The following is a 12,737-nucleotide window of genomic DNA, read 5'->3' as shown; positions in this document are numbered from 1 at the left end:
CTGATATGACGTTTTGCAGTGCGTAAATCATTTTACATTTAGTCATTTAGCAGACGCTTTTATCCAAATAATCTGTTTACAGCTTAAAATTGTAAAGGTAAAGATGCTTAAACAGGTGTAAACATGTATTTTATGTGAGGATTTTCAAAATGTAGTGAGAGCTGAATGAGCAGCAAGTTGTTCTGAATATCGTCCCCGAGACCCCTCCAGTTATATATATATATATTTCCTTATATTCTTAAATATCATCTAAATAGACAAAGTTCTGTATTGGTGTTATAAGCAGCTCGGAAACATCTGCGTTTTCAAAGTTTATCAGTGCTCAGACACGTTTTCTGACAGTGCATTGTGAGTGCGACAAATCGATACCGTGACCAACGTCGTCTAGACATAACAAGATTAGAGGACCTACAGAGGCAACTCTCCCTTTAATAGAGAAACCAAAACTGATGATATCATAATACTTCAGACATTATGTTCATGAAGGATGATGTTGAAAAAAATGACAAAGTAAAAAAGCCAGTGCGGCCAGTTACAAGTTTCGACCGGTTATTTAGAACAGAAAGGACAGCAGTCATCATCACTGATCTGAGCAGAATAAGGTAGTTTTGCAGGACCTGCGGCCTTAGAGGTGACAGGTTCCAATCCCAGTCATTAGAATTAACCTTGAAAATGACATTTCACCCTAACATTGCTTTAACGTTAACTGGATGATGCATGAATGCTATGTACACAGATTACAATGGATGAAGATGTCAGCAGTTAATTAAATATAATGGTATTGGTCAGTCATACCGAAGCTTACTTCCAATATGAAGGTTTCACATGTTTCTGAATTGTAGTGGATTTCTACACAGTTGCATGAGGCTTGAATTTTCTGTCGCTATACATATAATAAACCTTGTTCAAACTCCTAGAATCGTCTTCTGTCCAGTGGCTGACCAATAAATCGAGGCACTTGTTTAATACCATGTTTCCGTTACATAATATAAATGTCAAGCTTTAACCTGTACCAAGAAAGAAAGCAAACAAAAAAACAGCAGAAAACAGATTCTTTTTTCTCATTTTTTCCTTTGTTAAATAGTAATAAATACATGAGATGCAGTGGTTTATTTTTCATTTTTCTGAAGCAGGAGGGTTAAAAAGTTTTCATTTTTATTTATTTATTTATTCATTTATTTATTTATTTATCTGTCTGTTTTCTTTAGCAGCAATCCGAACATGGTTGAGAGTGGAGATAGCAGCCGAGAGAGTAGTTCACTTTTTTTGACTTGATGGCAAACAGCACTCACAGAGTGTTGTGAAGGAGGAAGGTGGTGGTGGTGGGAGGGGTTTAAAGACAGGAGAGAAAAGAAAATGAGAGGCAGGATGTGAAGTCAGAGTGGGAGGGGCCGCAGTCAGGAGGACACGAAAATGTCCCTTCAGAGTGAAGTGTTCCACCCTCCTGCTAAATCTCGCCCCAGACTCTTCCTTACAACAGAAATATGGCGCGAGAAAGAAAACAAAGTGAGAGAGAGCTACAGCAAGATTTGGCTTAGCATATCCAGAGTTAATACAAACGTGTGTTAACGCTTTTATAGTTTTCTGTCCAAAACAAAGGGGGTTAGAAAAGCAAGAGAAAGAGACGAAACCAAAAGAGTGAGAGGTGAGAGAGTCTCGTGAGATGGCGAGAAGGCAGACTATTTTTAGAAACGAACAACAGGGAAGCATTTTGGTTTTCCTTCTGGCAAAATGTTTTGATGTTTTTCAAGACTTTCCTGTATCATTTCCTCCTGTATGTTAAGTTGAGTTACGTTCCCCCTCTCCTCGTGAAAGCGGCTCACAGTTCAGCCTCCTCCTCTAGTTGTTAGTTGGTTTTTCTCACTGTGTGGTGACTAAAAAGAGTTTCTGTCATTTGCTTTGTTTCGTTCGTAGGACTTGTTTCATAGTTTGAGATATATAAGCCAGTTTGTCAAGCGAAATAGAGATTGGAAACGTAAAAAAGAAAGTAACAAAAATGTGTCTGTGTGTCTGTGTGTGTATGTCTGCTGCATGTGGGTGGGTGAGAGATACTCGAGAAGCATACGAAATGATGCAAAAACAAACGAAAAAAAAGTCAAAAAGTCAAACCCAGATTTGTTTGCTTGTTATTGTCTATGCATAAATGTCATCCGTCCCTCAAACAGTGAAATAAAACAACGGTATAAATAAAACATCGAATAAATAATCCCACCTCTCAGTTTAGACCGGTTTCCAGCCCTCTCCCATTTCATCCTGCATGTAGTGATTCTTAATAAATAAAAAATGTACAATTACGGCAAGACAAAACGAAGGGAACTCTCTCTTGCTGCTGTCGTCTTGACGAAAACATTATATTTTTCGAAAAAATCTAAAGCTCTCCCTCACAAAAGCAAAATGAATAAAAATCTCTCGCTGCAAACCTGACCTCAAAGCACATAAAATTAAATAACAATATAACAACGGTAAAAACCAACTTTCTGAAACCTTCTGTTCCAACGACTTTGCCCGCTGCGCTTCTCCTTCAAATAAAGAAAAACAAATGAAAAAGAACCAAAAAATAAGGATAAAAATTGTTTAAAATCATTCCATTCGTGCCCTCCCTCGACCGTCTCCCCATGCAAAACCAAAACGAAACCAAAATCAACTGTTTGTTATTTCACAAGTTTTTTTCTGCGGTTTGTGTTTGATGTCGCACTACTTTGTGTCGTGTGTGTGTGTGGCGTTTTTGTCACTGTTGTGTTGTTTCGTTAAAATTTTCGTATGGCTTTTGGAATTTGTTCAAGATTTATCAAGAGTTGGCTGCACTCTGACCGCTCCCACTCCCACTACCGCACACTGCCATCATGGCGGATTCCTCGGAATCTGGCCGCCCCCCAGCTCCCCCGACTCCTCTGGGCGGGGGCCCCCCGGTGAGCATACCCCCCACTCCAACGCTTCCCTGGGCCGGGTTGTTATTGTTGTTGCTGCCAGCGTAGCATGGAGGGATGTATCCCAAGCCGGAGGCAGCGACAATGCTGTCCTGGGAAGCTGGGGCCTGTGGCAACTGTTGCTGGGAAGTGGAAGGGGGTTGCTGGGGGGCCATGACTGTCCTAGTCCGAAAGGCAGAGAGGCCCAAGTGGAGGTTGGAGGAGCCGTACTGACTGGAGTCCAAGCTCGACGGGGGTGGCTGCATGATGGAAGACTGACCCAGATGGTGGTGGTGGGTGAGGCTGAGCTCGATGCTGTCCTGCATCTGTGGGGAAGAGACAGGCATCAGCGCCTGGCCCTGCTGGCCCTGCGAGGTCTGGCCCTGCGGCTGCTGTTGCCGGAGCTGTCTGCCGTTGCTGTGGTGACTGCCGTAGATGGGGTGGGGATGGTGCGGCTCCATCATGCCCCCCATGTTGCCTATGAAGTGGCGCGAGTGCTGCGTGGCCGCCGGCTTGTGCAGCATCAGCTGCGAGTAAGATGAATCGCTGCTGCTGTTGGACAGCTGACCCATGCTGCTGTCCCCTCCGGGCCAGATGCGCAACTGCTGTTGAGACGGAGCCTAGAGGAGAGAAACCGAGAAACGCGTCAACTTGGGTTCTGAAAATGACAAAAAACATGTGACGTAGTGGTCGGTGACCTCACCTGTGGGCTCTGCATCTCGTAGTCCGTGTGAGTGACTGCGCTGTTGTAGTACCGGTTGCTGTACCGGTAATTTCGGTTGTCGTTGGAAGAACCGCTGGATCCACCTGCGATGACAAAGAATTTATGACATCAACAATCCTTTCAGGTTGTAGTGACGGAATGCCACAGTGAATGCCTCTTACCAGAGCTGGAGACAGAGCTTGTGGTGGAGGTGGAGTGGCTGTGGTCCATGGCAGGGCTGGTGGAGGTGGAGCTGCTGGTGTTGGTGCCCTCGTCTGTCGTCTTCTTGAAGAAGTTGTGCTGCAGCGCATAAAAGGGCGTGATGCGCGTCTTGGGGTCGTAGTCCAGCATGCGGAGGATCAGGTCCTTGAACTTTAGGTAGTCGCAGGGCGCGTGGCCCTGTTCTCCGGCTCGCCTCCCCCCTGGACCTCCCGTCTCCACGCCCAGGATCTCATGCAGTCGTCGTGTGGCGGGTGGTTTATATTCCTGAAATGACAAATAAGCAGAGAAAACAGAGGAAAAGGAAGGAATGAGTCGCAAACACGTCACTACTAGTGCATCAGTCATCATTTCTTCAAGTACATAATATTACACTAGCTTTAACCATATACCATAAATAATGCATATATGTTCTAGTATTTGTATATATAATTATCACATGAATACTTTAAAGTCAACAAGAAATGGTATTTACAATCATTGGGAAGTTGAACTACTTCTTAATGATTTAATTTAGTATCAAATATTACAAGAATAAAAGCAGGATTGGAAAACATCTGAGCAATTGTCCGTTAACTGGATAGTCAAAGCAGGACTAGACAAAACAAAGAAAAAACAATGCCTGATGAAAGATCACAAAATCAATCATTTTTCTGATACAAAGAATAACAAGAAAATTAGTAAACAATTGTACATTTTGATTTCAGGTTGACTTTAACAGTAAACTAATCAAAATCATTCATGAATGCAGGTGAATGGGGACTGAAGTTGACATGTGTATGTTGTGGTTTTGTGGAAGTAATGACATCGGCACACAGGTCCACAATCATGCTCCATAAATACTACAATAAGGACATACGGTTACATGTACTGGCATCTTACTGTAATAATAATTTCAAGCTTTTCCTCCTGAGTGGAGTCTCTGGATGAGTTGGCAGGAGGTGCCAGACACTAATACTTTAAAACCGAGTGCTGAGACCTCATCCAGACATTTACCCTCCACTTGCTATCACCTTTACGTCTTTAAAATTGACTCATTACCAAGATACTTTACTTATCTTCCCTGAAAACACAGGGTCATTCTATCTTCTCAGCACTCAGTTAACCTGTAACCGTGTTTATCGCGAATCAGCCAGTGAGTATCTGTGGTGAAATTAGGCAGTGTTAACACAATAATACTGTATATTGACATTATTTAGTTATTTAACAATACTTTATCTGAATCTCTTCACCTATATGCCATTATATTAAACTAAATATAAGTTATAATAAATTTACTTTCCTGGATGGTCATGATAAAGGACAGTGATGTCAATGAAGAGCAGATGCTGAAGGTTTGATTGACCCAGAGGCGGGTCAGCGGAGAGAGGAGGAGGTTGTTGTCAAGCTCAAATTAGCTCAAGTGCAATCCCGTTGCTTAAAGGGTGGAGCACAGCGCTGACAACCCCAAGGTGAAGTGTTCGATTTCCAGGGAACACACAACTGTTAAATGTATACCTTGAAGGCACTAGAAATTGCTTTGGGTAAAAGCTTATTTCAAATGTGTAAATGCATATTAAGGCCCAGGTATACCCTGTTTTGGAGCTAGGAGCGTTCCAGGCTAAAATGTCTTATCTTATGATTCAAACTCATCCCCAACCTTTTTTATCCACCCTCCTCCATTTGGACCCTACTTTCTCTCTTCCCCTCTCCCTGAGGATAAGGTGAGCGTTGGGTGGCATGTGGAAGGGGCGGGGCTTTGGGAGGAGGGTCAAGGTTAAGTAGAAGCAGAGTTTTACTCACGGAGGCTGAAGGATAAAGTACCTTCTTAATATCCTTGTTCTTCTTGACGGTCCAGAGGCCGTCGGACAGCTTGTCGAAGTACTTGCGTGCTTTAGGGGCCTGATCCAGCATATGGTTGGGCGGGACCCCCAGCACTTCCACTATTTTATTCATCTGGTCCACCTGAGGGAGACATACAGTGTCAGGGCAAGATCCCAATCCGACTGACCTGGCAGCAAGTGTGCATTTGCTATCTTTGTCAGATTATTTATACAGTAGTTCAACTTTTGTTACACATCGGACCAATCAATAATAACCAATCATGGGTGGGATAAGCATCTTGAGAGCTTTTTACTACAAGAAATTTAGTACAATGTCTTATCATTATATTATAATGAATCATGGGTAATTTGTAACAAACCTAGCTATTAAAACACATGTGCTCATGTGTTTTGTTATAATGCAAATATATCAACTTTACCTCATTGGAGCCACTGAAGAGCGGCTCGCCCGTGTGCATCTCCACCAGGATACAGCCCAGCGACCACATGTCTATAGCCAGGTCATACGGCATGCCCAGTAACACCTCCGGCGACCGGTAAAACCGACTCTGGATGTACTGGTAAATCTGCATGGGATTAGATAGGACGAAGAAACCGATTAGACATACAGTTCACAAAATTTTCAGTCAAGTTGTATTTGCACAGTTTGAATCAAATTTGAATTTGAAAATTTCAATACTTTTTCTCCACTAGGGGGCAGCAGAAGCTGCAAGTTAAGGAGGGTGCAGAACCACCACTGGGAATCTGTTCTCAAGGAGTAAAACCTATTTCAGCCCTGGGAAAGTCCTCTAGAATGTGTCCTGAATGCATATGGCACCTTGCTAAAACCACTATTTTCTTACAAGCGTTTAAAACAGACTCTGTGTCACCACCACAGCATCTCCTTTCACATCAGCTGTGCCATAAAGAGTGTGATTTTTTCAGAAATCTGCGCTAGTTAACTACCGGGTGCGACCTTATCTCAGTCTGCTGGAAACAAATACGGAAGCCAATAGGCCTGAGACGCAGTCTCACCCTTTGTCCTAGCTGACAGGAACTGCCAAAGTCCACAATCTTGATGGCACTGCGCTTGGGGTTGCACAGGAGGATATTCTCAGGCTTGAGGTCGCAGTGGATGATGCTGAGCTCGGGCGTGGCCAGGAAGAGCAATGCCGTGCACAGCTGCTGAGCGAACTTGCGCGTCAGGTTGAGCGAGACGCCGCGGAAGTTGGTGTTGCGCAGGAGGTCGTACAGGTTGTAGGAGAGGAGCTCGAATACCAGGCACAGGTGGTTACGGAACATGAAGTGCCTCTTTAAGTGGACTGAATGGAAACAAAGCAAAAACATGTTTTAGGACAATGACCTTTATTAAAGTTAGAGGTTTTGAGAAGAACAGATGTGAAATCTAAGCATGCAGCGTGCCTAATGGGAATCAAGAACCAGTTCCCTTAAAATGAATCTAACATGCTATAACCAACTATTTTTATGACATACGTCCAGCTCTATAAAGTTCATACTATCTTCACTGAATCTGATGACATTAAAATTTTTATTAATCAATCTTTCTGTTACGTTGTTGACGCAGGTTGCACACAACAACAGAGTGACTGGAACAGTCCGATTCATGAGCAAATGACTCATATGAGCCGGTTCTTGATGACTCGCACATGAGTCACAGCAAAATTATTCCCTGAATGAATCAGTCTGAGCTCTTACTACATTTGACTCACTCACTGAACAGCAACTCATTACTTTTAATGACAATCTGAACCAGTATGTGTGCAGTTTTTACCTATGTAGTACTTCATCTCAGTGTCGTGTTTGTTCATGAGCTCAAGAAGCCGCAGCTCGATCTGGGCCTGGTTCAGGAAGGCTTTCTTGTTCTTGATGATCTTAATGGCCACCCACTCCTGCTCGTGGTGGTCATAGGCTTTCACCACCTACACATAAAGAATCAGAATCATCAGCGCTTCAATAACACAAAGTTGAACTATCATTTTATTTTCTTAAAAATGAACCAGCTTTATTAGAAACAGACCCTTCATTTAACATAACAAAGGCTTTTTCCTTCTGTACTATAGCCTTTCCTCAATACATTCCTCAAAATAGGCTGACCTGTCCAAAGGAGCCCTTGCCGATAAGCGAGTCGATCTCGTAGCGGTCCAGCCACTTCTCTCCGTTTTTCACAATGTAGTCATAGTTGTCGTCGTCGTAGCCGTCATTGTACACCTTGCGCTCTTTTTTGGTGCTGGAGTCCTCAGGGGGAACCTGCTGGGCTCGTCGTTTCTTTTTCGTGTAATACACCTAAAGAGTAAAGCATATAACATGCAATAGTGGATTTGATGCAATTTTATGTCATAAAAAAACATTTCACAACATTTCTTAATATTAACTTTCAAATTAACGATGTAAGAAACATGATATTTTATAAGGGATTGGCTGAGAGTCGGGGTGGGGACGTCTTTGAGTTTGAAAGGACTGCTCTATACTATACTAGCAATCTAATCTCAAAACCGTCGGAAGGGGGATTTGTACAAAATAACAGCTCACCTCATTGATGTGCTTGTATGTCTTGATGAGATCGACAGAGAGTTTTCGTAGCGGGGCGCTGGCGGGATCTCGAAAACTGGGTGGAATCCTCCTCTGCAGGATGGTCATATCAGACAGCACCTGCACCAACACAACAACATCAATTAGAAGACACAACGCACCAAAATCTGTGGATTTACTATGTGGGTTTCCTGGGATTCGAACCTACGATCTTAGTATTGGTAAACATACAGTATTTTGAGGTATACAGGGGCATTGTATTTCTATCCAAGAATCCATTTTACGCACATGTAAATGTTTTATGGAATGGTTTAGTTGTAGGTGATACCTGCTGCTGGTCGGCCATGGAGTGGATGTTACTAAAGGAGGGGTGGCTGTGCTGGCTCGACATGGTTGGCTCAGCGGGGGAGAAGCCCAAGGCGGCAGGCTGGCAGAGGGTAGAGGAGGGGGGCTTGCATCCTGAGCTGCTTCCACCTTCACAGAGAAAAGGGGGAAGAAAGAAGGTTAAAGAACATACATGCCTACATATCGTAAACACCAAGAAAAGTACTGCCACAGAAGTATTTCAGTGAAGATATCTGCAACTAATCTTTTGGTTTGGAAACTTTCAACAGGTTTTCAGGTAAGACTGAAGAAGTTCACTGCTATACACATTCAATGCCCTGAGAAGAGTTTGAAATTCCGATGAATTATCTCGAGTTTCTAAACGTGATTGTATTTTGCCCACAGCTATGGAATATTAATATGCAAACTCCAGAAAATCAGTGTTCAGTAGGTCACTGTAAAGCAAGCAGAACAAAGAAAAGCAGAGTTTGACACTGCAAACTAAAACCTTAGTGGAAATGGGAGTGACCGGAACGCAAGCAGAGCTCTCCATGGTCCTGTGCTGCCACTTGTTGGCCAAGCATATGCAGCGTACAGGGTGCACACATTAATGTTTGGGTGCCCTTATTCACGTCACGACCTTATTCACGTCAGGTGTATAAATAAATAGGTGCACAAATTAAAAGCATGTCATATTTTATGCCAATAAACATTAAAAGGGAACAATGTAGTTTTACATTTTTTGTAAATGTACCATATGTATCAAGTTTTTGTTCTAACGCATCAATTCATTTCTGTAAATACTGTAATACAATGATTTGCTTTTATTAAAGTATGCAAACATTAAAACTGCACTACAACGAACATTCCCAAATGTATGTATAGTTTTCTGCGTTGCATTAATGAGAATTCAGCATAGCCATAATGCCAAAAACTCGTCATGATCTTTAGAATCTGGATACGTAGCTACAAACTATGTAGAGTTCTAAATTTCATGAACTGAAATTGTAATTACAGGATGCATTTCTTTAAAATCCTCAATAATCCACCATGCCGCTGCGCTTCATAATGTATAAAGGAAATATCAGACATTTTGAGAACAGACGAGGCCAAGAATACGGTAATTAAGTGGGATTGCTGAGTGCGGAAGCGAGGATGTAAAAGTCTAACGGGGAGGATATGAAATGGATGAGATATCCCACAGCAAATGCTTTTATTGCCACTTTTACAGGCTGACAGGTGAGGAGTAATAGAGGTGAAATTTATCAATGACACATTACAACTTGAAATAGCCCCGCGATCAATGGCCGTAGCTTAAACAAAGTGCAAAACGACACATCTGACCGCCATCAATTCCACAGAGTGACGGCAAGCGTTGCTGTTACATGCCCATAGGAGGAGTCCCAGCATCAACTCGCTGACAGGAAGGCTGCTTGGATATAGAGCATTACATATGTGACTCATCTCAAACTGGTTGATTCGGTTTGGAATACAGACGACTGCTCGATCAGTTCTCATAAGACATATTGCGAGACCGACCGAATGCCTTAAAGCAACTGGTTGAACGCTGTCAAAGAGCATCATCTGCTTTGTGCTCTAGCAACGGTAAAACTGCACAAAAAACAAGCAAGAGAAATTTGCAATCTTACTGTAATAAATCAGAATTCAAGTGTTTCTATTGATTCCATCTTTGGCAAAGACAGCGATCTGCTGAGCACCAAGAAAAAAAAAATGTCACACTGTGCCTTTAAATGCTGAAACGAACACATTGAGAACTTCCTGAGTGTGACACCCCCCTTCCTCCGCTCTGATTGGCGGAGGCCCCCTCGCTCTCTTCCTCCTGATTGGCTGCCGGTATCCAAGGGCTGGGCGGCGAGGTCTCTATAAATAAACCTGGTAGCTTGTGCTGTATCAGCAACCCTTCCCACAATGCCGCTCTCACCCTCCCTTTCCCTGCCTGTTACCTCTTTCTGTTCCCCCCTCGTACTGATCTGGCGACAGCGCTGGCATAAACGTCGTTAATAAAATACAACATCCACAGACACACAGGTGCCCGGCTAGAATTTATTGTCACATACGCCAAGTGTACATCCCAGCAGTTAAATATATCAGGTGGTGGATGAAGTAATCATCTAAAGCAATTAACCATGCACCGACCACGAGACCCCCCACACTTCACTTCACATCCCCACAGCTGACCAAACACAGCTGCCAGCTGCCAATCACCATGTCGCCATGGCAACAGACCAGCCTATTTCCTGTCTCTAAGGCACAGGAAGAGGATGGTGGTGTGTGCATGAGAACAGCTGAACAGCCCTCCTCCCAAACCTAACCCCTCCGAAGTCCATATTGACCCCTATCTTATTCCCTGTTAGGGTAATGGGAATGCAGGTGCTGCTGAGCCAAAGCTGGACACGCCATGATAGGCATTACATAGAGAGATAGAACGTTGATAAGAAATAAATATATATTTATCCCATATAAACGTCTTATTAAAATCACACATTCAAAGCTATTCTATATGCATGCAAATATTGGCCAAGATCTAAAACTTATCCTTAGTATGCAGGAAGTTTATATTCCATGAACACCGAACACTTCACAGTGTGTCTAAAACAAATGTTGTTTATGAAAAAGGCACATTGTGAACATACAGAACATTGAAGCAATGACCGCTGTCCAATGTGCGACTGTGCCCGCAGATGGCAGGTCACATGGATGTCATGCCCCACACCACAGGACCCTTAAGGCCTTTCATTCAACGCTGCTCAACAATGAGCATGGGTACATGCAAGCAGGTATGAGTTATCAAGGATGCAGGGCACAACTCTTAGAGAACCTGTAAGAACTACAGAAATTAAAATGCAAATATTACATACTGTACAGTTCTAGAACAGTGGCCAAAATCCTCTTAACCTGATTAAAGAAATCACAGAGGCACGTCTCCCAGCATGCACTGGGAAACAGTATGGTGATCCCAATCTACTGTCATTTAAAGATTCCACACTAGATGTTCATCACATCTGGCACTTTCTATGTAATTTCATTTTTTTATGAACAGAATGACATCCTTGAATTATCATCTCTCTCTCAGTTGTCACCTTTCCGTCATTTCCTTTAGCCCACTCACCAAACTAGTGCAATGATTATTTCACAAAATGTGAGGGCAGTGGGGTTGGGTTATACTTGATCCTTCCTGTAACTTTGAATTGGTAAAACACATTTATTTAAGGATTATATTTAAGAACTGAATGAGCCTGTCCTGCCAACTACAATCCCACCGGTCATCAGACTAAAGAAAACTTCCATCCGATTCTCTGAACCGCCTCATTTGCAAGAGGACACCGTCCTCCGCAGGGCTTGAGCAAAACTTCTCAACCTTTCCACGGAGTTCAAACCCTCTGACCGTGCTATGCGATAACCGTCCAACCTGGCAGCCAAACCCCAAACACTCCTACAAAGGACTTTAAACAGTCAGGCCCCCATAGCTGAGTCAGTCTCCACTATTAATAAAAAGCCATCTGGGTCGACGCCTCAAACAGTGACACTGGTAAAATGAGAGCTAGTACAGGGCATTAAAATGAAAATAAATCTACCGCCTCAAAATACATCATTAGCTAAAGATGTATGCAGCCCAGCAACAGGTGAAACTAAAACAAGCCAACTGCTGTCAGTACGCTATATATTCAACCAACCAAAGCATGAAATTAGCTGTTGACCAGTATGTTTTGTGTACTTGCTGATAGTACGCCAATGTTAAGAGAACAGAAGCCTGATATACTGCTAACATACAGGCTAGATAAAACAATAAAGCTTACGGTATAAAGACTAATCTTACTTTTAAAGTGCTCGAAATTCACATGAAACATTTTAAACAGTTTATAATCCAGCCAGTGGATCGTGGAACAGACCAGAAAGACATTATTAAGCTGTAGGCAAGTATCATCCTATCACTGCACAAACCCGGTTAGAAAATGTAGCACGTCCTGAATTTTATTTGGAAAATAAAGGCATGCCAACCGCTGCCATGCAGGAATGCCTAGACTCCACCTCTCTTACATTAGAAACACCAGCCGCGGGACCAAAAGGCGCTTACGTGCCAATCTCCCAATGTGAGGCTGCACCTTCACAGCTCGAAGTAACTGCGAGCTCCTGTTAACACTGGAGCATCTAATCTAAAGTGACCAGCACTAATCAAGTGACCCTTGAGTAAAGAGCCACTTGCTCCTGTGA

The 12,737-nt window shown here is 43.0% G+C and overlaps 1 protein-coding gene across 4 annotated transcripts in view; it reads right to left on the bottom strand.

The window, feature by feature from the left end:
• Window positions 1–411: 411 nt before the first annotated feature.
• dyrk1b (dual-specificity tyrosine-(Y)-phosphorylation regulated kinase 1B) overlaps window positions 412–12,737 on the bottom strand; it is a 35,553-nt gene continuing 23,227 nt past the window's right edge. For 2 of the 4 annotated variants that reach the window (XM_079470166.1, XM_079470164.1), the window contains exons 2-11: window positions 8,509–8,654; window positions 8,181–8,300; window positions 7,746–7,934; window positions 7,423–7,570; window positions 6,666–6,952; window positions 6,071–6,217; window positions 5,611–5,772; window positions 3,792–4,095; window positions 3,610–3,713; window positions 412–3,526 (exon numbers count right to left, since the gene is read on the bottom strand). In XM_079470166.1, coding sequence (XP_079326292.1) covers window positions 2,789–3,526; window positions 3,610–3,713; window positions 3,792–4,095; window positions 5,611–5,772; window positions 6,071–6,217; window positions 6,666–6,952; window positions 7,423–7,570; window positions 7,746–7,934; window positions 8,181–8,300; window positions 8,509–8,571 — 2,262 coding nt within the window. In that variant the 5' untranslated portion in view covers window positions 8,572–8,654 and the 3' untranslated portion in view covers window positions 412–2,788. The remainder of the gene's footprint in view (window positions 3,527–3,609; window positions 3,714–3,791; window positions 4,096–5,610; window positions 5,773–6,070; window positions 6,218–6,665; window positions 6,953–7,422; window positions 7,571–7,745; window positions 7,935–8,180; window positions 8,301–8,508; window positions 8,655–12,737) is intronic. The other 2 variants (XM_079470167.1, XM_079470165.1) reach the window with 1 other exon arrangement.

This window comes from Barbatula barbatula, assembly GCF_947034865.1.
Source record: "Barbatula barbatula genome assembly, chromosome: 12".
In the NCBI taxonomy this organism is placed as follows: domain Eukaryota; kingdom Metazoa; phylum Chordata; class Actinopteri; order Cypriniformes; family Nemacheilidae; genus Barbatula; species Barbatula barbatula.
This window is presented reverse-complemented; position numbering and strand designations above follow the sequence as displayed.